The sequence below is a fragment of the Malus sylvestris genome, chromosome 12, assembly GCF_916048215.2.
Source record: "Malus sylvestris chromosome 12, drMalSylv7.2, whole genome shotgun sequence".
Classification (NCBI taxonomy): Eukaryota; Viridiplantae; Streptophyta; class Magnoliopsida; order Rosales; family Rosaceae; genus Malus; species Malus sylvestris.
This window is the reverse complement of record NC_062271.1, coordinates 4,114,000-4,139,443: the sequence shown is the minus strand read 5'-3', so window position 1 is coordinate 4,139,443 and position 25,444 is coordinate 4,114,000. Positions and strand designations below refer to the sequence as shown.

The 25,444-nt window shown below is 33.3% G+C and overlaps 1 protein-coding gene across 4 annotated transcripts; it reads right to left on the bottom strand.

The window, feature by feature from the left end:
• Positions 1–3,032: 3,032 nt before the first annotated feature.
• LOC126594330 (BEL1-like homeodomain protein 1) lies at positions 3,033–7,834 on the bottom strand. 4 transcript variants are annotated; one of them, XM_050260576.1, is made up of 6 exons: positions 7,522–7,834; positions 6,850–6,925; positions 5,358–6,266; positions 4,582–4,955; positions 4,340–4,400; positions 3,033–4,236 (listed from the first exon to the last, which is right to left on the bottom strand). In XM_050260576.1, exons 3-6 carry the CDS (start codon positions 6,195–6,197, stop codon positions 3,400–3,402), a joined length of 2,112 nt encoding a protein of 703 aa, XP_050116533.1. In that variant the 5' UTR covers positions 6,198–6,266; positions 6,850–6,925; positions 7,522–7,834; the 3' UTR covers positions 3,033–3,399. The 4 variants fall into 4 exon arrangements, with proteins under 4 accessions (XP_050116533.1, XP_050116532.1, XP_050116534.1 ...); XM_050260575.1 differs by having other exon boundaries at positions 7,473–7,774; XM_050260577.1 differs by lacking the exon at positions 7,522–7,834 and adding an exon at positions 7,094–7,266.
• Positions 7,835–25,444: the final 17,610 nt, after the last annotated feature.

Genomic DNA, 25,444 nt, shown 5'->3' with positions numbered 1-25,444 from the left:
GTGAAGGGTTTACGCAAATACATAGGTTCAAGCTCTCATTTTGTGAGTTCTAGTTAATAGTTTAGTACAAAATGACATTAGAGATTATTGTGGGAGAATGATCCCTATTTATAGAAGAGAGTTTCTAGTTTTGTTCTAACATTGACACGTGTTGTGTTGTGATTGGCTTCTGATGTTGACACGTGTCGAGCTGTGATTGGCTTCTGATGTCGACACGTGTCGCATTGTGATTGGCCTCCTGGTTGAAGGGAAGCTCTTCTGGGTCCTTGACGGTATAACGTTGATCGGTGCTCAGTAGTTTCGGGATTGGTCAAGTATGGTACAAACAGGGTGTGTATCCACACACCCCAATAGAAAATATTCTCCCTCAACTCCCTACCGGGAGGATTTCACTCTCTCACCTCCCTCCACCCCCATCGATTAGACTTTCCATCATATAAAGATTCATTTGCGAGAAAATCCTATAATTAAATATGTTTATATTTAAGTTTCTCAAGTTCTTTGAGTGAGTTAGTTTGGGGATTCCATTGTCAACCATACTTTGTAGTTAGGGTTAATAAATTATATTTTTAATATTTTATTACAAATAATATTACTAATGTAAACCAAACTAAGAATTCAGGAAATAGTAAGTTGAGCAGAAATACCTTTTCTAATAGGACAATCCCTCACTTGCAACTTCTTTTTATACAATGATGTATTTACATTATATGAGATTAATCACATAAAGTGGATATCCAATGGAATAATTTCAGTTTGATTATGACCTCTATAATCTTTCATAACATTTTAGTTTGCTTCATATTTTTCAAATTTTATGTCAAATTGAGATTTGCTTTCATTTATCGAAGTGAAGAAAACTAACTAAAAGAAAATGCTATAAGGGCTAGAACCAAACTGAGACGAGGAGGAAATTTTGAATAAGGTTAGTTCAGAGGGCCTTGCTAAGTGAAAATTGAAAATCAAATTTAAAAACTCAATAAAGTAGTTTTCACATTTTGACTTTCAGATTTTAATTTTCAATTTTTTTATTTCCAGTTTTCATTTATTTTATTAAATAAAAATTAAAAGTAGTTCATAAATGTGTTTTCAGTTTTCAAGAAAATAAAATGTAAAATAAAAAACTGAAAACAAAATAATTATTACATAAAAACCCAAACTTCTAATTTTATATACAGATCAAAAGAAAGAAGTAAAATTTGGCTCAAAAATATTTGATCCAACATGTTAGGCCTCATTTACCTCATATATCGATGGGCCTCAAACCCGAAAGACCCACTTGACCACTCAGAGAGAGAGAGAGAGAGAGAGAGAGAGAGAGAGAGAGAGAGAGAGAGAGAGAGAGGGGCAAACAGAGATAACAGGGAGCTTTGCCCTTTTGAATTCTGATGCGAAATCAAACCCTCCAGGGAACAATTAGTTGGTTAGAGGAGAGGGTCTAAATTGAATCCTCAAATTTAATTTAATGCCTTCCAATATTCATTTTGTATTTCTATTTGTTTAGTTAATTTGGCTAGCAACCATTCTTTACTCTGAAATTGTAGTTCATGAAACAAGTGTTAAAGCAAATCAAGGTCTAATTTTGTAAGTATGAATACCCTATCTGAATATAGATGTCAGTGAGAATTGTCTCAATTTTACATGCAAAAGTATATTTATTGGAAATTTTTATGCTCTGGTGGGCAGTTTTTTTTGTTCTGTTGACTTGTCTGAAAAATATATGAGGTGGAGTAAAGTTTGAGATTTACAAGTCGGTTTTGATGTGCTTTAAAAATAACTAAAATCATTTTTGGGTTACAATACCATTTTTTATAGTGTTTGCTAGAACCTGGAATTTCATACACCAAAATAAATTCAAGAGGTTCCAATTTTTTTCATATTGAACCCCAACAGAAGAAAGAGAAAAAAATAATAATAATAAAAACCCAACAATTTGAGACTTAACTAATTTAAGCAAGTGGTCATTTACCATAGTGGTGGAATTGTGTTGAGCTCTTGCATGACGGCGTGGGTTCAAACATCGTCGGTAGCTAATCTAATATCTAATCTAATAAGATCTATCGTTTGAACAAAAATAATAAAAAAACTAATTTAAACTTTTTGTTGGTCAAATATCAAATGATTGACACATGAGCATATAGATACAAACTGATTAAAATGGAACCTCATAATCCATTTTGATACTACTTAACTCCAGACTTAAAATACACTTGGCCTTTATTAATACAACTTTATGTTCCTCACTAAAGACACTAAAAGCTCTTTGTTCAAACTCAAAGCAAACGTGGGTCAATCTTATTGACATTGGTCTCCTTGGATAGGAGAATCCTAAAACAACATAAACAAAACAAAATGGCCTCCCTCATTGTGTTTTATCTCAAAAAAAATGCTAGGTAGACTAATTTTTAGACCAAATTTGTAAATCATGTGATGTGTCATTAATAGGAAATAAGCACGTTAATCAACACTTAAGTAATTCACTAATCATTAATAATCACGATATAAAATTTGTGTTAATCAACACTTACGTAATTCACCAATCATCAATAATCACGTTATATAATTTATAAATTTTAATCTAAATTGTTGATTTTCCAGCATTACTCCTTTATATAGTATTTGGTGTTCTTGGTTTTTGCCTTATGCCTCAAAGTTCTCACTTCCTCTCTCTCGAGCATTAGAATATTGCCGACAATGTCTTATGGGATCTCCACTTTTATGCTGTGAGACTAAAGGCATTGTAAATCCATTTTTCTATAGATTCGAAACGAAGATATCAATATCTTTTTAATTAGTTTACTGCAAATCAACACATATGCGTGTCTTTCTTTGTTACATTGGAGAGGATCTAACAAGTATGCATTATTTTCTTTATTTTAGTTGAGCTCATACCTAACACTATTATTTTATTTATTTATTTATTATTATTTAGGCAAAGAGTAAGTTCGGAACTTATAGGTTCGAAACTTAACACTTAAGAAATTTCACCCCACCGACAAAAATAAAATAAAATTTTGAAGTACACATTAGCATAGCAAAGTTAATAAATATCAATATATAATGGTATACCCATGCCAATTAACTAAAGTTTTACACCAATCCGTCTATCCATCTCCAAAACTTAAACAAAATAATATACAATCCTCAACCATATGATCTCAAATCCTAAAGCTGTCTAAGAACTGGAATTCTTCTATGCAGAGAAGTATATACCTATACTAAAAGTAAATTCTTCTTTCTTTACACTACCATATGCATTTCTTCCTTGTTCCCCAAGTAATTTATAGGGCATAGAAAGAAATGCTGAGAAGAAGATCACATAAGGAAGCAATGGCATTGGCATCCCCCCTGCAATCGGTCAAGCTTCTTCAAGGCCATCTTAAATTATTTGCGTCAGGATCACGCCACAAAGTCTGGTAACAATTGGGCTACGAACCTCTTTCGGTTCTGAATGTCGATGTTTTCGAATGCAGCAGCGGAAGAGTGAGAAGCTGAAGTGTTTATGGCACCAAACTGATCATTTGTTTCACCAGTGTCTACTCTTCTCCCCAGCTGAATGTTTTGGTTTGGGAGAAAAGTTTGATGGCGGTGAGCTCCGGACATGGAGAGGTTTTCGCAGTGAGGAAGACCTAGAGTGAGAGAGACACCGTTGCCCGAGAACCTTGGTGCGAATTGGTCTGCATCAAACCTGCCAATTTCCCCAATCGGGTATTGCCCAAAATTTCCGATGAAATTAGTCTGCCCTCCCATGAAAGAGTAGCCATCTCTGCCCTGCCTCTCGTCCCCGAATTTCATAGAAACTTGCTCATTGTTCACCTCTTGGGCCTCAATATTCATACGCGGGACACTACCATTTGAGGAGTGCATAATTTCGGTGCTCCTAGGCTTCTTTGGACTACCTTGTGTAATCCCATCGAGTTCTGATGACCCAATGAGAGTGAATCCGGACTGGTTCCGAACCATGTTTGTGGGCGATGTTGAGGCTTGGGAAATCGAAATTGATGGATGAGCAGCGAGATTGTGATTCACCGAATTCTCTTGTTTGAAGTTGAAAGTGCTTGTTGTTTGGTTCTCAGTGTCTTGTGGAGCTGTGGACTTTGATGCTGAGTCCCCATTGCTCTTGCTCATTTTCTCAGATGATCCATTCTGCTCTTGCTCCTTCACTTCCTCCATGTACATTTCCTCCACCATTGGCTTCCACAGCCGGACCCGAGCGTTTATAAACCAATTGGAAACCTGCATAATCAGTACTCAAGCTCATCAGCATGCCGATTTCCACAACTAATTATCAAGAAAGAAAGATTTTTCACGAACGAAAAATGTGGATGGATTTGAGTACCTGACTCCTAGTAAGTCCAGTCTGTTTTGCAAGCATGTGCTTGTCTGAATCCTTCGGATATCTGAAACCAAAATCCAATCCTTCTTAGTACATTACGTTAAAAACTTATAGCAAAAAAAGGGGGAAATTGTGAAAAAAAAATTCGTAGTATACGACTGCATCTTGCCAAGACTACATAATGCAAAAACACACAAACCCTTTCGGTGAATCGGACTTGTGTGGATTATTCTGAGAATACTTACGGGTGGAGGAAGTGTTCGAAGAGCCAAGCGCGAAGAACGGAAACAGATCTTTCGGGCAATCCTCTTTGTGGTCTCCAAGCATTGTGCTGGATCATTCCCAATTGTTGGAGAGCCCTTTGCTGCCTCAGCTGATGGTCAACATATTTGAGCCTTGAGCCTTCAATCTTGCCTCCAACGCTATCTTCTTCTCCCAAGCTCTTGTTTGCGGATCGAATTTGGTTCGTTATGGCGTCCTTCAGGCACCTGAATTGCTTTGAGATTGTTTGCAGTGCCAGAGCAGTGTATGTTCTTGCTGAGCCAATTCCAGCTGCTTGCTCGAATGATGAAATTACCATTTGCATCTGTCGGTGGTATTGCCTGTACCTTTGGTCAACCTTCAACCAACAAAATAGTACAACACACAAAATTAATTCAAAATTGAAATTGCAAAATATCATGTGACAATTCAATCACTCAATCTCAATGAAAACAAAAAATTTCAATATTAAGGAAGAGCTTAGGTCTTGTTAAAATTTTGTTACTAAAACGCTTTCAGTAATTTTATTGCTAAACATATTACATATTTAACACAAAAACATTATAATAAATTTTCAAACTCATATATGTCCTCTAATTCATAGACAAATCAAAACCCATTTCGCAATATTGAAAGACGTATTGAGTTCAAAAATTCAAAAATTGAAAATTTAACAAAAAATAAAACAGAAAAATATTAATCAAATATCATTAAAACAAATAATTATCTCAACAAATTAACAAAGCATATCAGCCAATACCTCATCAAGCATGTTGATTAGCTTTCCCTTCTTCATCTGAATTTCCTGCCTCTCAGCAGTGCTCAACTCAGACGCACGCTTTCCACTCCCTTCACCGCCTACTGAACAGTCCCCGGCGGCCGACTCAGCCGCCGCTTTACTCTGCTGCCCATTACCCTTCTTTGGCAGCTCAGTCCTCATCCCATTCCCAACGTTCACAACCTCATCGAGCAGCTCCTGCGCCGCCTTCAAGTACTTGGAGCTTAGCAGCACGCTCTGCATACCCGAAACCCCATTCGTCACACCAGAAGCCGACGAATTTGACCCGCTGGAAACCCGAATGTCTTCCCCTGACGGGACCTCCCTCTCGGTGGCGCCCCCCTGGAACGACCAACCCGGCTGCTGAGAGGAGAGACTCAAAGACAGGCCCTGCTGAGCGCGTGGGGTGTCACGCGCGGCCGCGGTCGGGTCAATTGAGTTCCAAAGCGCGTACTGAGTCTGAATTCTAGGCATGAAGGCATGCAGTGTGGAGATGTCATGATGGGGGTGGTGCATGGATTGGGAGCTGTTGCTGTTGGGGTCTTGCGCTAGCGGGATGCCGACAAATTGCTGGTGGTGAGAGGGCGGCGCGTGGGAGAGAGTTGAGGGGTGGTGAGTGAGGGAATTGGCGGCTGAGTTGAGAAAAACAAGGTTGGTGGCGGCGGGTGGGGTTTGAGGCTGTTGTTGTTGCTGTGGTGGTGGTGGAGTGTCGGAGTAAGGGACATAAGAGGGATTCATGAGAACGAGTGTTTGTAAGGCACTGTCGGAGGAGGCTTGGATTTCCGATGAGTTGCCGCGGTGGTGATGAAAGTAGGTCGCCATGTCTCGACCGATAAAAGAGTCGATGCCTCTAGTATTATTGACGAAGTGACTTAGGTGTTTACTTCAGAGCTGATGAAAGGAGACTACGTTAGTATAATACAAAAGGGTTTCTCACAATTCACATCAACATATCATATACACATCCAACTACCAACTCTCCCCATACAAACAACAACACACACACATGAACCTCTCTCTCTCTCTCTCTCAAAAAGTCACCATCATGCATATAAATATATGTTTATAATTATATACATGATTGTTGGAGGAGTGAGAAATGATTTGTAGCTTCTGAATCGGGCTTCAGAAAGACGATCAAAGATAAATCAACAAGAAACTATCGGAAACCAATCAGCGTAAAACTGATCAGTATTAAGAGATGCAAACACAAAGGTTTGGATTTGAAGATCTAGTTTCTGGGTTCTTTTTACTGATCATGTCCAAGCAGCTCTGAGTTTCTTACTGCTTCGAGAGAGAATTTAGGTAAAAGTAAGGGATAGAGTATATTGGCTTTATATAGAGGGAAAGAGAGAGATAGAGAGAGATATGGAAAGAGAGAGTGAGAGAGAGAGAGAGAGGTACAGTGATTGAGAGAGAGAAAGAGTCAAAGGAATTCATTATAGTATTTAGTTAATAATAAAATTTTAGGTACCTGCTGCTGGTGTGATGGAAATCTGCTGATGAGTAGTATGTACACGTGCTTCATGATATGATCATCTTTCTCTGCACTGCAAATGAAACAAGAATTTCACTAACAGTGACACCAAAATCCATGAAATTGGGAGGGAGAGAGAGAGAGAGAGACCGAGTGTTGAGAGAGAGATGACTAAACAGTTAAAGCTAAAATACATGATATAAGCTAAGGCAGCTACAAACAATAATAATTCTATATATACATGGAAAGAGAGAAGCACCAATTGAGTGAAGACACACAGCGGTCTATATTTCTATTGAGATTTTATCAGTCTTCCTTCCACCTTGCACATATAATAATTTAGAAGAGGTAGGAGAAAGGAAAGAAAAGGAAAGGGGCCTTCTGTCAGACTCAAAATCTCTGCAACTTCCCCCACTGAAAAGGAAAAAAATAGAGTAAAGGGAGAGATGGGGTTAAAAGGTCTTTGAGAGAAAAAGATACCCATCTTTATTCATTTCATTTCATTCACCTCATTATCCACACATTTAGGCCCCCTCCCCCCACTTTTTTTATTTTTCAACCAAAAAAAAAAAACTTTTTCATTTTAAAATGAAAAGGAAAACTGTAAGCAAGTAATTAACCTAATAAAATTTCTTCATCTGCGTTGGTTTACTGCTTTTTTGAAGGTACCTGCGAATAGATCAGAAACAGGAGAGAGCGCTTCCGATTTGACACTCTTTTTAAATCGTTTGATGCAAATCTGGAACCCTTTGATGAGAACAAAGAACCCTTTTTCTTAATTTTTGAGAGAGAGGTGGATGGAAAGAGCTAGATCTGAATTCTAACAAAAATTAAGCAAGATTAGCACTGCTATAATATAATGAAATTTTATTCCAAGGTTTGGCAGAAGATTACAAACAGCTGAAAAACGAGGAAACGTCTCCCTCAACACCAAAGCTTAATATAAAAATAAATAATAATAAGGCTAGGAAGATGATGAAGGAGAAGGTTGTGTGGAGGGTCCTATTCTTCAATTCAATGTTAAATATCTGCTTGTCTTTTTCATATATGTTATTTGTTATATAATTTTTATATCTTTTTTCTTTTGTGATATTTTTTGTGGTTGGATTCCAGAGTTTGAAGATAAAGCAATTAAATTTCTAAGGAACACAGGACCAACCACTATAACAACAACTTTAATGCCTGTGAGAAGTTAATCTGTGTTTGTCTCTGTTATTACCCCACATATACAGTATATGTATGGGAGCATTTTGTATATGCACATTACCCTACACACAAGCATATATGCAGCAGAGAAAAGCTCAACAAAATAATACAATTTAGTTATTTATCTAAAATTCTGTTCTAATCAAATCAATAATGACTTAATGAACCTTGACTAATCAGCTTAGTGAATAGTGTAATTTCATAAACAGCGTTTAAAATATCCAGCTTCCTAAAGCATAGCGTGCACACACACGTATATTGATCAAAAGATTGAAGTTTTATTTTATTTTTTCTACCAGAGTGATTAAGTATGTTTTCTATTTACCATTGTGTCTTTTTTTTTCCTTTTTCCAAACCTTTTTATTACATTTATTGTCTATTAAAAAATGGGAAAATGGTTGAAATATTCATTTTTCAAATCTCAATTGCTGAAATGATCAGTTTTTAGTTTATCGTTCATATCTAATTGTTATTTCATCTATCTTTGATTGATACGCCGTTACTATTTAATTGATATGTTGTCAATTTTTATTTTTATCATTAATTGAGTTATGATCAACCACTTTTACAAAAATTAATCAATAATAACTCAAATGATAGTATTGGTGGTTTAGCAAAAAAAATATTAAAATTAAAATGTCAGCCATGCACTCCAAATGAAATAAAAGAAGTTGACCAAACCCTAAAATAACAAGTTTAACTACCTTAAATAATTATGACAAAAAAACTGCCTTAAATAATTACCCATTTCAATGAATATGAAGGCAGTACAACGTGAAAGGAGTTGAAAACAACTGCTTAATTAATTATTCTGACCCGCGCTCCATGCCCTAGTTTTGAATTCACACAACCTTAATTTCCATGAAGTTTTATTTCCATCACCATCTATAAACAATGATGTACCAGTATGAACAGTGACAAAAAAACTTTAAGGCTCCTGATGTTAAAAGGACAGCAAACAGTTATAAAAAATACGACAGTCAAATCAGGTAAACATTGTGATGTAGGGGCCTATAAATATAATATATATACATATGTGTGTCTCTGCAGTGATGAGAGTAATATTTTCTTGTGATCAACCGTCATCTCCCAAAAATCAATATCAATGTATAAAAGAATTTATGTTTCCCTACTTTATTGTGTCATTAAAATTTTTAAGAATTTCAAAATCCATGTAATATTATATATATATATATATATATATATATATATGCGCGCCCGCAAATGACACGCAGTTTACTGTTTTCCATCTCTGTTGAAACAAATAGCTCTTACATAAAAAGTGTGTTTAACTTCATTTGAAGGAGTACCTTACTCGTCAGGTCCTTTTATGTGACAATAACAAGGGTACTACCTTCGGAAAAGGGTCAGTCAATCAAACTCTGCAGACAAGAACAGTGCATCTATAACTGATTGGAAAACTTCAGCAACAGGGCACATATATACCATACCCAAATATTTTATAAAACTCAATTTGTGTCTCACTTAATCTTATACTGTAAAATTTAAATTCTGTAATTTAACTTCGTTAACAAATCTTTTAAAACAGTTTATGCAGCACAAGTATGATCTATGTGTCACGTGTCTCCAGAAAATAAAAATAAATAAAAAATTGTTAAGAGTTTTTGTTTTCTTCTTATTTTGAAAATAGTTTTTTTTTACTTAAACAAATCTTTTTTTAATTAATTTTCAGCCATATGGCACGTATGTGACGCACATCTCAATAACAATGAATTATTCCATTATGGTCGCGTAAACAGTTTTGATGAGTTTAACAAAAGGGTATAAATGTAACTAAAATTTATACTATATTTTCCCCTTCGTTTTATGCGTGTAATCATCCTCTACATGAAAGTTCATATACATGTTTTTTTTTTTTTTTTTAGTTTAGTAGTGGTCTTTAAAGTTTTATGTTCAGTTTTTTGTTCGTTTTAGTTTTGCATCTTTAGGCAAAAATAGAGAAAAGCTTAATTTTGGGCTCAAGTGATATTGAATCATGCGTTACTCATCAACTACAATCCTTCCAAATTATCACAGCATATCAGAAATTGTAAAAGAAATACATATAGAATTTTTAACACGATGGTCCCATTCTGTTAAGCCTTTTTTTTTTAAACTCATTTCAGTTTTAACATATTTTTTTAGACATTTTATGGTTTTTGATCACATTTTATATATATTTTTTATTTTTCGACATGCAGTTGGTTTATAGACTTTCGGGCCCCAACCGTGTGCCATAATTATTGATGGAATTCTAACATAAGGATCAAATTGATGCTTGGTAGCCAATTTTAGTAACTTACATTGATTGAATTTGAAATTTAGGAATCAAAATGAAGAGTTAGGTCAATTTTAGGAACCGTTCGTGATGAAAACCCAATTCCAAGACAATTCATTTTGAGTTTAAAAAAAATTGCTAGTAGCACCACGGTTTAGGGTATTCTTCTTAAATCATAAGTGAGAGCTTTTAGGTTCGGTCTTCTTAAATGTTGAGTTCAATACCAAATTATTATGGTTAACCTATAATGTGGGTTAGCTCAATTAAGGGTCTTCCAAAATTGATATAGCATATAAAGATGACCTGCTCATTTTGAAGTTCAAATTTCACTGACTTGTATTCTTTATGATGCTGATATAAGTGGTTTATACAGATGGTAACATCGAAGGTCACCTCTCAACATCCAAATTTGTGTTTCATGAAGGGAAAAAACATTGAAATTTTTTGTTTGACCAAAAAAAAAAAAAAAAAAAACTCAAGTTGGGTCAACTATATTCGCCCGACGAATGCTCTTATATTTGGCCTGACTATAGAATGGGTACAGTTGGTAATTTGACTAAGAAAAATTATTTAATCATTTGATGAAAGATTATTCTTTTTGGTTAACTTGAAAGAAATTATTGTTATATAAGAACCTATCATGGAGCTTATGTATCATCATCATAGTGACTGTTATATATAATTTTAGGTTTTATAGTTAGAAATTTGAGAAGAGTGTATAGCATAAGATGATGAAATGAGCTTCTACTTATAATATATGTATTAATCTTGATTATACTTACGGATTTAAAATAAACTATTACTATTATTATTATTATTATTAAAACATGGAATGTTGAATGACTTGAACACGAAACTTCCTTCATTAATAGATAGTTAGTCAATAGTCATAATTCTGACCATAAACACAACATCAACACAAAATATCCAAAAACATAAAATGGAAAAGCTGTTTCTAATCTTCATCAGACATGCAAATTCCTGGATCGCTATCATGGAAACCTTAAGGAAAGGGATCTCAATTTTTTATAAAAATGGGGATTAGTTGAAGGGTCCACATCACATCAAACTTTAACAATCTGAACCGTCTATTTTTTCAAGTTGCACCTCATAGATCATCCTTGCAAAATATTAGCCAAATCGGAAATGTTTAAGACATCTAATTGAGTTCAAGGAAATTAACGAATACTTTGTTATATAAAAAACAATGAAATTTTATCTTGATAATTAAATAGGCAAATAATTTCAGATTGAATTGAATTTTTGTAAGGATGATCTATGAATCGAGACTTACAAAATAGACGTTCGGATCATTAAAGTTCGATGTAAAGTGGACCTCACACCTAATTCCTATTTTTTAAAAAAAAATGAGAATCCCTTTGCATAAAGGGTTTGTACTATCATTATTAAGTTATTGTTGATTTATCAATCTCGGCTTTTAACACCTTGTATCAAATGTCCCCTAAATGGCATTAGTCTAGTTTGAAACTCACAAGTGGCCAACCACACCGCAAAGGCATATAACCTAAAGGCCCGTTTCGTTTCGTTTGGTTTTTTTTTTTTTTTTTTTTTTTACAAAAAGTTGTTTCACTTTAAATTTAAAAAAAAATTATAAAAATAAAATATCTTACTTATTTTTTTAAAACAATGACCTCCGAACAATAGCTTTTAAAAGGGACTTCTAAAAAAAAGTGGATTTCACTTTTAATGAATATTTTTAATTCTTGTAATACCCTTATAAATTTTTGAAAAAGAGAAATTAGGTTCTCATCCTTCCTTTTACTACTCCATTGATTAAAATTATATTCCTTTTCAATTTTTGATCAAGGTCCTTGGGTATTAATAACATCATTAATTATTTCAATAATAATTTTTTTTTCTAAATATATTCATATACTGTTTAAAATGTTACAATTAGTATATTTATATTTATGACTAAATTTTTTATCATATAATTTTAGTTTTAGTTTGTACCCATTTTTTAATTTGTAATTCTTTTTTATCTTGTACCAATTTTCTTTTCAGTTTTAATTTGTACCCATATATTAATTTTTTTTGTGCCCATATTTTTTAAAGTTTATTTGTATTTGTACACATATATATTTTTTTATTTGTACTTTTTATTTTTGCTAAATGTACCCATGCTAATTATATGTACTCATTCATGTAAAACTTTTTAATCTTAAAATGTATTCATTCTTAAATATACCAATTTTTTATATGTAAAATGTACCCTTTTTTTATATAAAATCTATTCAATTTTTTTCTAATCCATTTTTAAACTTATATGGGTACATTCTTTTTTCTTTGATTTAAAAATGTATCCATGTCAAGTTTAATCGAAGAAATTTACTAATGTTATTAAGCCTAAAATCTTTTTTTTGTTTTTTTTGTGATTTTGAAGAATGTACCCATGTTTTGATACAATAACTTTTTTGGTTAATTTTGATGAATGTACCCAGGTATATATACACACACACAATAGTATACTTATATTTTAAAATTTTTAATCCCACAAATTATGTTTTTTTATATTTAAAATCTCATTTATATAAACAACTAAAATTTTTAATTTTTAATTTAAAAAATATAGTAACGTACATAGAAATAAATTATCACATTAATTTCAGGGACCTCAATCAAAAATTAAAAACCAAAAAGGTTTCAATTAAAGAATATTCATAACTAAGGACTGCATCCAAACCCTTTTGAAAATGACATTATTTATCATTCTACATACTTTTTCTATCTTGAATAACAAAGTCATTGTCACCAGCTAACGGCTACCACTACAACCACTAAACTTACATCATCACTGCCACTATCACCACCATCATCGTCGTCGCCACTACCACCACTACCACAACTGGCACCACTAGCACCACAATCACAATTGTAATTAGCACCACTTTCGTTGTTGTTGTCACCACCATAACAATCAGTATCACAACTGTCACCATTTCCACCACAACCACAACCGCCATCGCCAATGTCACCGCCTCTACCACCATTGTAACCTCTACATCCCCACCACCACACTCCACTATCGACACCACAACCATACCCTTACAATTGTTGTTGCCATCACTATCATCACCGTTAGCTACACTGCCAATGCTACTACCATCGCCGCCACTTACGACTATAACCACAAGCTTTACACCACTGGTGCCATCACCACCACCATCGTTGCCACTGCCAGCAACGTTGCAATCCTCACCACTACCACTGCCACCACTGCGACCTCCACCCCCAACCACAATACCCTATTATTGGCACCACCACCACACTCCCACTATTGTCGTTTCCGTCATTGCCTTTTCCCATCCACCGACTGTTGTTGACTATGTCCATTTTGTCATTATAGAAATGATCACTTTTACATTAAATTTACCAAACGCTTTTATACAGCTTTTCATACTGATAACACTTTAAAAAATACAATTTATTAATTGCTCATTACTTTATTTTACAGTTGATTATTTTTAAAACACAATAAAAACATCTTTTTTAATAAGCATAACAATCGGACTGGCCTAAATCTAAAACTTCCCTGCCACCGCACTGTACACTGTCCCTTTCTCTAAATGTATCTTACCATACTGTACACTGTCCCTTTCTCTAAATGTATCTTACCATACTGTACACTGTCCCTCTCTCTAAATATTATCTTAGAAATATTGTTATAAATACCTAAGGGTACCTCCGTGGTCTATCCGTTTCAATATAGTTATTATGAGAGTCTCTATAGTCTATTGCTTGTTGTTGCTTGTCCCTTCCTTTGAGGTGTTCAAAATTTCTTTTCATAAGAAAATGACTACAGACGAAGGAAAACATTTAAAAAGCTTTGGATTTCATACTTGAGAAAGTCATGTATGTGTCAGAAAAGAGGCAAGAAAAAGATTTGGAAAGGTGAAAGTCGATTGGTGGAATATACAAGCACAAAGCACACATGCACAAATCAAGAGTTTCAATCACCAAAACAAATTCAGTTGCATCATCATCAATCCATCATCATTAATCAAAACTATTACTAGGATCCCCACTTTTCTAAATGATTTTTTTTCTGTTAACTGTATTGGAAAACTGTTATGCCTACTTTTAGAATTCAGAGACTAAAATGAGTATTTAGTTATAAATATGATTGCTATAATTAAACCTGTAGATAATTATTTTTATATGTTACAAAAATGTAAATGGCAGTCCTTTTTTTTCTGGTTCAAACGAGGTTAAGAGCTGAGAGGATAATAAAAATATTTATTTACATTGTAGATATATCACATAAATATTTAAGTTTAAAGCTAGATCAGTTAGATGTCGAATAAATATTTATTTACATTGTGTTATTAGTTTTGTTAGTAACCTAGTATTATGCAATGGATTTTTATAACTCAAGTGAATAATAACACTGAATTCGAGGTTTTAAGTTCAAAAAAGGTCGCTATCCGATCTCGCGGGCATGCAACGCAGGCAACTAGGGACGGAGAAGAGAGAGGCAAGAGAAGTTTTTAATTGGGGGACCATGCCTAAGTTATCTACATAAGGAATCGGCCTCAGTGTTCTGGGACATACGATTCTCTAGTATACCAGTCCAAAGACGCAACCATTATTTGGTTTTTCTTCAAGAGTAAAGATCTCCCAAAGAAGAGTAACTCATACATAGTCACAAACAATTTACTCATATGGGAGTACTGGTCCATCATCTTACCATATTCATCTCGGTATTTGCCTCGAGTTCTAATTTTTAACGGGTCTCTTTCGGTAGGTTACGATTTGAGAAAATCGTTTCTAAAGTTCATATATATCAAACAAACAAAATTGTGCTCACCTTAATGTTGTCTTGATTTCCTAAAGAAAGTGTTCCACCGATACTTTTGTAAATTTACTGTTTGATATAAGTTGACCATGTTGATACCATCATTCTGTTTAAGAGAGTTTTATCCCGTGGAATTCTTTTATTTGTACAATTTATATTGTAGGTCTTCTTTAAGAATTGCTTAATACTCGCAAGGGGTTTGTAGTTAGGTCATGCGTTCGAATGTCTCATAATTAATATTACTTGTATCAACAAGAAAAAAGTAATTGCTTAATCATTGTTTTCATATCGAGTTTTAAGCCTTTGCCTTATTTAAAAAGTTTTTGCTATATTGGAGCTAAAGAGTTAAACTTTAAATTAAACTTTAGACCTCTCATCTTCCTAACTCATTATCGATCTCATCCTTTTGCGCCAGCTGTGAGACTAAGTTCAAAGGATATTGAAAAGCATTTCAACACTATGAGGTTCTTGTGAAATTCACTAATCCACAATAGGGATTTCCATCATTGGGTTCTATTGTATCTGCTATTTACTATGATCAAGAACAACAATTCACCATTTGCTTTATACCTTTCATTATTTCAAGCTAAATAATTGGATTGACAATTGAGGCATCTTTGTACTTCATGGAATTCTTCAAAAATTATTTCACTTTTCTAATGTGCTCTACATTCCAGACTGGGATTTATCTTTTCGATCTCTTGAACTATCAAAATCAAAATCTACAGTACATTGCGGCCCGGAATAGACATCTAAGTTTTGATTGCCAAATCAACCGCAAACAAATGCCTCGAAGTCAAGGGATGAAGCCGTGGCAGTCAACCAGGGCTGCTTGCTTCTAATGCAGTGATAGTCCAGAGAAGTAGGTAATTAATCGATTAAGAATAGCACTCATACGGTTATACTGTGTATTGATTTGTTTTTTTATATCTCACCTATTCGTATATGATATCCTCTATTTTCGTATTCATGACTTAGGACTCGTTTGACAAGTACTTTTAAATGACTAAAAGCGGTTTCTAAAGAAAAAAAAATTGGGTTCCTAAGACCTATACTCTATCTCTTGGAGTAAAACTCAAATTTTAGGTTCTAAACTTACCCCAATTTGCTCCAACCCTTGGACCAAATATGAATTAAAACTAGGGGTGCAACTTGGGTTGGGCCAATCCGAACCCGTCCTTGTTCAACCCGACTTTAAACCCGAACAAGTGAGTTTTTTTTTTTAGTTATAACCCATCCAAACCCAACTCAATTTCAACCCGTTCATTGATTGAGTTGAGTTGGGTTGATCATTTGCCCGTCCATCCCCAGCCAACCCGACTAACAAAACCCAATCTAACCAAGTTGTAACCCATATCAATTAATGCTCATACTACACCCAAGTGAATCAAGTCTAAAAACCAACGCGCTTTCTAATATATTTTTTTAATAAATTACCCTTTATAATTAAGGAAAAATAATGAAAATGATTTCAAAATTTTGCATTTTAATGAAAAAGCATACACTAACTTTATTTAATGATAAAGATAAAAAAATTAAAATAAATAAAAAAACATTATAAAAAAAATTCGCACTGTAGACGCACACCCACCCACCCGCCCAACCACTCTATTAGACAACTTCACTACTGCAAGTTGCATGCTAACTTTACATGGTCTTGTCAAACTTGCATCCGAACCCAAATTTAATTCAAATTGACTTGCTGCACATCAACTACAACCTATGAAACACTGAATGAAATCGACCAACCTATCGCGCTTTCGCACAAGCATAGCCACAATGCTAAATGCTTCAAGTTCAAACTATCTAGGTAATTACAAGTGGAGTTTCAGATGAAGGAACGCTGATGCTTTATCTTACATGGCAAACAAATTTTTGTTTGATTTTCGTTTCAGTGCTTCAATTTTTGGCTATGATTTTTTATGTATTGGACATCAACATGTGAAGAGGAGAAATTTAAATACGTCATCATAATGATGTTTGGCGACAAAAGGATAAATATATGTGTATATTTTTCTAAGAAAACTAATGAAAATTGCTTTTAAATCTTTGTATTTTAAAAAGTATCGAAGAAAATTAGAAGAATAAGATGTGTTTAGAAAGTGAGAATGTGCTAAGAATATTCAAGAAGATGAGAGAGAAGAATGTAGTACCGTTAAGTTTCATAAATAGCTTGGTAAGTTTCATAAGCAGTGTCGCAAGTTTTCATAAATAGTGCAGTAAGTTTCATAACCAGTGTCGTAAGTTTCATAAACAATGTAGAAGTTTCATAAACAGTATGAGGACACACGGGTCTTCGCGTTAAATTTTTTTTAATATTAAAATTATGTCTTTTTCATTAAAATTTAAGTTCTTTTGTCCCTTTTATTAAAATTTAAGGGTTTTTCATTAAAATTTTAGGCTTTGTAATTAAATAAAGTTATAGCATGGTTTTTTTTATTAAAATAAACTTAGTCCAAGGCCTTTTCATGAAAGTTCCCTTATAATTACTTAAGCTTTTAGGGAATAAGAAGCTTTGATTAGTCAAGCCCATATCTGTAGTCTTTAAGTCCTAAAGCTTTATAGCAGATGAGTTTATGAAATTAAAGTTAGCTAGCTTTGATGCTACTTGGCTTAATGTTTTTAGAAATTCTTCGAAACTAAGTTGTTACAAGATTAAACTTGAAAAAGTTGGGCAACCAGAACCCAACCCAACTAAACCCGAGCCCAAATGAACCCGAATAAAACCCAACCAGAACCCGAGCCCGAATTGTAAAAGTTAGGTTAGGATTGGGTTGACCTTCCAACCCGCCTGAGTTACACCCCTAGACTTAAAACTCAAAACTCATTTATGGGGCAAATTTAGCCCTGGATTCCCTCTTGGGTTAGTGAGGCTGGCCCACCATATATGTATATTTATTTTTAGTTTTATATTTATAAATTAATTGAATACAATGGTTAAGATCCAATTTGATCAAATCCAACGGTAAAAAAAAAAAAAAAATCTAACGGTCTAAATTTAAATCCAACAGCTAAAGTAATGAAAAAAATTATTTTGCGTTTCATATTCTTTTGTAGTATTCCATGAGTTTTATGGTGTCAGTTTAGTGATTTTTCAATATTTATCGGAATCTAAATATTTTTAGATTAAAATGTTCATAAAATTAAATTGGGACAATCTACATAATTTTTTTTAAGTTACTTTAAGAAAGAAATTATCCTAAAGTCATTATTTAAAAATCTCGGACTAAATATTTAACCTAGACGGGTTGGAGGAGAAAAACTGTTTCTAGGTTAAAACCTAAATTTTATGGGTTTTAGGTTTCAAGGATTGGAGATGTTCTAAAGCACTTGAAGTGCTTCATGTTAAAAGAACCAGTTATGTGCTTCTTGCTGGAAGAACTTCAAGTCCTTTTCCAAAATTAACTTGCATTTTTACTAAGATTTGGTTCCAAAAACATCTTATCTAAAAGCGCTTTCAATTCTTGTTTTCACTTTTTGAAAACTGAATTCTTATTTGGCCTTGAGTTTTCACTTTTTAGATTTTAGTTTTCTGAAACTAAAAACTAAAAGTAGTTACCAAACAAAATTTTAGTTTTTTTTAAAAAAAAAAACTAAAACTAAAACCTAAATGGTTATTGGCATTTAGTACTACGGTCTAGTGATATTTCTCTTCATTTGTAAGTGAGAGGTATTAGGTTTGATTCTTGCCAAAAATGAATTTGAACCATATTATTACTAGTCCATTGTAAGGCTTAGCCTACTCCCTCACCCCCTTAGTGTATATAATATCGTTTGTTCAAAAAAAAAAATCTAAATAATTATTAAACGACTCCTTAAAATTTACAACTTTACTAAACCTTAAGGCCTAAACAAAATCAGTTCAATGAAAAATGTGTTATGGTTTTCGAGGGAAATTTCTAAGTTTTTTAAGATAAACATATAGCGCACAAATAAAATTCAGTTTAATCATGAAGGCATTTCATCAAGCACTAATGGATTTGTTGTCGTCGGCCGAACTATGCATAGCCAACAAATATCAACATTTATCAAAATAATCTAGTAAGTGGTATAAAAAAAAAATTATCTAGGGTTGTCAACACAACCTACCAATGGCCTCGGAGATAAAAAGCAATTCCAATAAAACGCAATCGGCAGTTTGAGCTACCGTATGACCCCCACACAATTTCGCCAATAAAGTCCGACAAAAACAAGAAGAAAGGAAAAACAAGTGCGAAAGGTGGAAGGAGTGGCACGTCAAACACACCACATAATTGCAAATGGTTAGGCGCGAACGGGTCCCACTCCCGACGACGCGTGCGCCACACGATGTACATCCACGCGTAAAAGTAGGTTCGGACTTTTCGGTACCTCTGGGCTCTGGCCGAACGCGGGGGTCCCCACACCAACTGTAGACGCGTCAACTGAACAGTACGCCTACCCTACTCTCTCCCCCTCCTCCTACTTGCCTTTTTGGTGCTGCAACGGAAGATTCGCGCCGCCGGGTCCCGCAGAGCAAAAAAACCCCTCCAGTGCTCTCTAATTTTCCCAAGGGGGCGTGTAATTCCACGAATTGGGGGGCCCCACGTGTTCGGTAAGTCAAGAAAGCAGCCAATGGGAGGAGAGCTGGGTCGCCCCGCAACTGCCTTTTTCTTTAAATTTGTTTTGCGGATACATCTCCCAGCTTGTCCTTGTCGGCTGGAATGATTGAACACGTGTCGACCCGTGAGTCCACGTGACCATCTTCCCCCCCGGGCCCTAGTTCCCTTCACCGAGTTTTACCCTCGGAGAATATTTCTGTATATTAACACCGTCACTTTATGTTATAATACGGACATACAACGTAACAAGTACACAAGTTATAGTTTTAAAACTCAGGGATATGCGATAAGATTACGACGTCTCACTCCAAGCCCAATCTCTGATGACATTCAACTGTGACTCGGCATTTTTCTTTTTGAGCATTTTGATGTAGGCGCTTCATTTTTCACTTAAAACTTAATATCGAACTGGATTCGTAGCTTGCAACTTTTCACTTACGTTTGTCAGCTTTCATCACTTACGTTTGTCAGCTTTCATCGGGTCACCTTCGAAACTGTTAGGGATATGAAGAGAGTAGTGTATACGGACGGACACCGGAGGGACCTTCTTTTTTGTGATTATTCGCGTGCAGGTGGGGGTGGGTTGCGTGTGGGGCTGGGATTGGATTAGGGTGCGTAAGCGGGATGCAGACGCTCAAAAAAAGGACAAAAACCCTACAGCGACATGAGATTTTTCATTATGTTCCGAATACGCTCTAAGTTTTTACATAAGTAGAGAGATTTTCTTTTAATTGTTTAACCACTTAGACAGTGACATATGTTGTATGTTCCGAAATGAAAAATCTCTCATAAATCTGAATCATAAACTGATGCAAGGGGAAGTTTAAGTCAAGGCGTGATGCTCACATATGATATTACCAGTGAGTGGCCTTTGATAGTTCTATGTTGCATGTAGTAAGAAGATTATGATGTGCACCAATAATTTAGTAAAGGGTTTAGGGCTTCTATTTGTACCAAACAAATATATCTTTTCATGTCGGATTATGACGATGAATTTCCATTAAGGTAATTTTTCATTTCAATATTGACTTGCAAAAAATATGGTAGAATTTGTTTTGACCCGTTAGGACTAGAGAAACTTAGAGTTATATCTTCTATAACAATGTCTTCTTAGTTTAGTGATCACTTTAGTTTCATCATTTAAGTTATGGTTTGTTTAATCAGTACATTTCTGATTCACGTATGTGTAAATATAGAAAACGTTGTCATGTTTTATCACATATGTAAAGCTGTTTATATATATTGGCATTTTGCGAGTGGTAAATTGTTCTAACAGTTAGGGTCTTCCTCTTAAACTCACTGCTTCCCAGGTTCAAAATCTCTATCTCCCTTATACTTTAAAATATGAAGATTGTCGCTTGTACTTAAAAAAATACATATTAATATTCTAATCTCCCTCACCTTCTTAATTATTTATTATGATAATGAAATTACGTTAAAAACCTTAAATGCTAAATCCTGATCCATAAACCTTTAAGCATGCACCCTATAGGAATCACTATGAAAAAATGTGTTACAAAAAGTTAATTTTAGAAGCATACACTCTTGCATTCATAGTTTGATTGAAATATTGATGATTTTTTTTTAAGGAAAACTAATGAAAAGAGCTTGAAAACTTTGAGTTTTAACGATAAGGACAAAATACAGGGTAAAATGAATAGTACCAGGTTTGACTTTTTAGTGTAAAAATGTGATTTTTCGTTAAAATGAACAGTACCGTGAGCTTTTCGTTAAAACTCCTTTTTTTTTTATCCCTTTTAATTTTGGTCAACGTGAGAATTCCTTTCCTTAGAAATTTAGATAAATGAGATGTGTAAGGTATTTTCTTCTTGTTCCTTCCGGAACAAAAACTTACATAAGCAAAGGTTTTGAATTCAATTTCTATAAATGGCTGTCTGATACCAAATTATAAAAGCAAACTCAAAATTTTCACCTATTAGTGTGAATATATCGTTATTTAAAAAATACATATTACAATAACAAAACCCTCGTTAAAGACAAATAATATACCAGTTTCATTTCAGTCATTTCATATGGATGTGGAGAGCAGTTGGATCCGTACATATACCCTAGAAAAAGTGTAAGTTCCAACTCACATTTTTTCAACAAATCGACAGTAGGTGGCCCTTCGTACTGAAAGCTCAGAACTGGTTATGAATATGGTGAAAAAACACCCAAAAGGAGAGTTCGAGTTCAACTCATAGGGACACCATGTAAGTCACAGTTCCCATTTTCGTCCAAGTCTAAATATGTAGGACTAGCCCCACAGAAAAATGTCACACTTCACTGTGAAGAGTTCTTTTGTTAACTAAAGATGTAGAACAGGTGGAAGAACAAGTAGGGTTACAAAACATTGGAACCTCGACTACGCCATACAGGAATAGTTTATCATGATATTGATGTGCGACTAATTAGCCCACAGGACTGTATATAACATTTTAAAGATTACATCTGACTTTTGATCAACATCTTATATATACCAATCCATGTTGAAATGGGAAACAACAATTTGTTCATGCAACTGCAAGGACATATTAAATACAAGGAATACTTTGGATGCGCTCCTTAGTTATGAATATTCTTTGATTAAAACCTTGTTTGTTTTTAATTTTTTATCGAGGTCCTTGAAATTAATGTGATAATTTATTTCTATGTACGTTACTATATTTTTTAAATTAAAAATTAGAAATTTTAGTTGTTTATATAAATGAGATTTTAAATAAAAAAACCATAATTTGTGGGATTAAAAATATTAAAATATAAATATACTATTGTGTGTGTGTATATATATAAACATGGGTACATTCATCAAAATTAACCAAAAAAATTATTGTATTAAAACATGGGTACATTCTTCAAAATCACAAAAAAAAAAAGATATTAGGCTTAATAACATTAGTAAATTTCTTCGATTAAACTTGGCATGGATATAATTTAAAATCAAAGAAAAAAGAATGTACCCATATAAGTTTAAAAATGGATTAGAAAAAAATTGAATAGATTTTATATAAAAAAAATGGTACATTTTACATATAACAAATTGGTATATTTAAGAATGAGTACATTTTAAGATTAAAAAGTTTTACATGAATGGGTACATATAATTAGCATGGGTACATTTAGCAAAATAAAAAGTACAAATTAAAAAAATATATGGGTACAAATACAAATAAACTTTAAAAAATATGGGCACAAAAAGAAATTAATATATGGACACAAATTAAAACTAAAAAGAAAATTGGTACAAATTAAAAAAGAATTACAAATTAAAAATGGGTACAAACTAAAACTAAAAATATATGATAAAAAATTTAGTCATAAATATAAATATACTAATTGTAACATTTTTAACATTAAATGAATATATTTAGAAATAAAAAATATATTTTATTATTGAAATAATTAATGATGTTATTAATACCCAAGGACCTTGATCAAAAATTAAAAAAAAAAAAGATTTTAATCAATGGAGTAGAAGGATGAGAACCTAATTTCTCCTAAATACAATCTTATAGACTTTTCTAGTACATGGATGTGGTAGTATCTCTCTCTCTCACTCTCTCTCTCTCTCAATCAACTAAAGAGATCTCTACTTTTTAATTGATTTAATTTATAGTGGTGTAGCCGTGTAGGTTTGTAGAACCCTCACTTCACATTATTGAACCTGGATCCTCGCCGGATTCTCTTTATGAGAATATTAGAAATCCATGAATTGTGTCTGTTTATTATATCGTGCGGTTAGAAATCATTTTAAATTTTTTGGTGCTTTAGATTTTGGCCCTTACAACTCATGATTCCTAGATAAAAACTCATCTACATATAACGTTTAATAAAAGCCCAAATTTAAAATCTGCAGCCACATCGAAACACTATTGACCTACTAATACAATTTATTTACTCCCATGCCACTTTCCCAAATCCCTAAATTTATTCCAAATTTAAAGTTGTAGAAAAAGTGAAATAAAATATATGAATTGTTGCATTTCATTAATTGTATCCATATCATACCAAAAATTAACCTTTTTGTGATATATATGTTTTGCATTAATTGGGAAGTAAATTAATTTGTTCCAATTATTAAAAAAAAATTATACTAAATTCATATTATATATTTTGAATCAAATAACACTTCTCAAACTTGTAGGTAAATTAATTTTCATGTATTGTTACATATATTAGGCACGTTTTATTGTTGTATAAATATAGGCATGACATAATATTTTTCAATATAATACATCAAATTACATTTCTTCTTGTTATGGGTAAATTATTCTCCATGTATTAGTGAAAAAAAAAGATATTATACTACACACGGGGTATAATATTTTGTAGGTAAATTATTGGAAATTAATTTGTAGGTAGGTAAATTAATTTGTTCCAATTATATAAAAATATATATATATATACTACACCTAGATTATATATATATATATATATATTTTTTTTTTTTTGAGAAAACCTAGATTATATATTTTGATTCAAATAACATTTTTGTATACATGGTACGTAAATTACTTTTCATGTATTATTACATATATTAGCCTATTAGGGACTTTTTTTTTGTGAGATCCCACATCGTCCGGGGGAGAGGAGGTGATGTGCCTTATATGTACATACCCACCTCCCTATAGTAAGACGTGTATTGGGTGGAGGCCCAAGAACAAATCCGTGAGGGTGTGGGCCAAAGTGGGCAATATCTTATTATGCAGACTGGGATGTGACAATTTGGTATCAGTGCCACTCCCCCCCCCCGGCGAAAGTGTGCCGACGAGGGTGTCGAGCCCCTAAGGGGGGGTAGATTGTGAGATCCCACATCACCCGAGGGAGAGGAGGTGATGTTCTTTATATGTACATGCCCACCTCCCTATAGTAAGACGTGTTTTGGGTAGAAGCCCAAGAAAAAATCCGTGATGGCGTGGCCCAAAGCGGACAATATCTTACTATGCGGACTGAGATGTGACATTTTTGGTAAAAATATATAAAGTAATATGTATATGATTGTTTGCAGGTAAAAAGATAAAATCAAAAGCATGACCCAATTCCTAAGTTTATGCAATATTTTGTTGTTGGTATACAATATTTTGCATCATTGGAAATGAACATTTCAAATAGTAGGTAGGTAAATTAATATGGTCTAATTATATAAATACACATACACAGAAATATATATATATTTATACACATTTTGAATCAAATAACATTTTTGTACATGGTAGGTAAATTACTTTTTTATATGTATTATTACATATATCAGGTTTTTATTTATTTATTTATTTTTATTTTATAAAAATATATATATGAACTCATAATGCCAGATACATAGAATTAAGCCAAATATTCTCATATTTGATATTAATATGCAATGAATTTTTTAACATTAAGGTCTTATTTTTCTTTTTGAAAAATCATTAACTCTCTCCTTATAATCTGAATAGAATTAATTGTGCACATCAAATATGAAATAAGGGTATTTTAGGCATCTAAAATATGTAAAATGTGTAAAGTAATATATAATTAATGAATTCACTTAGGTGGATCCTAGTCATTGGGTTTTTTTAGTAAAAAAATTATGGCGAGTTTTATATGGAAAATATTGAATTTGAGGGATTAAAGTCATATTTTCAGTAAATTTTTTTTATATATAATTAAGCACAAATAGTACCTTACAAAAACTGGCCGCACGATTTACGATAAAAGGATATGATTCACGAA

Excerpts from the sequence above, each read along its gene's own strand:
- LOC126594330 (XM_050260576.1), bottom strand. The coding sequence starts at position 6,197 with ATGGCGACCTACTTTCATCACCACCGCGGCAACTCATCGGAAATCCAA. Across the intron at positions 4,956-5,357 it reads TAATCAACATGCTTGATGAG|GTTGACCAAAGGTACAGGCA; the intron begins GTATTGGCTGAT and ends TGTTGGTTGAAG. Across the intron at positions 4,237-4,339 it reads CTGGACTTACTAGGAGTCAG|GTTTCCAATTGGTTTATAAA; the intron begins GTACTCAAATCC and ends CTGATTATGCAG.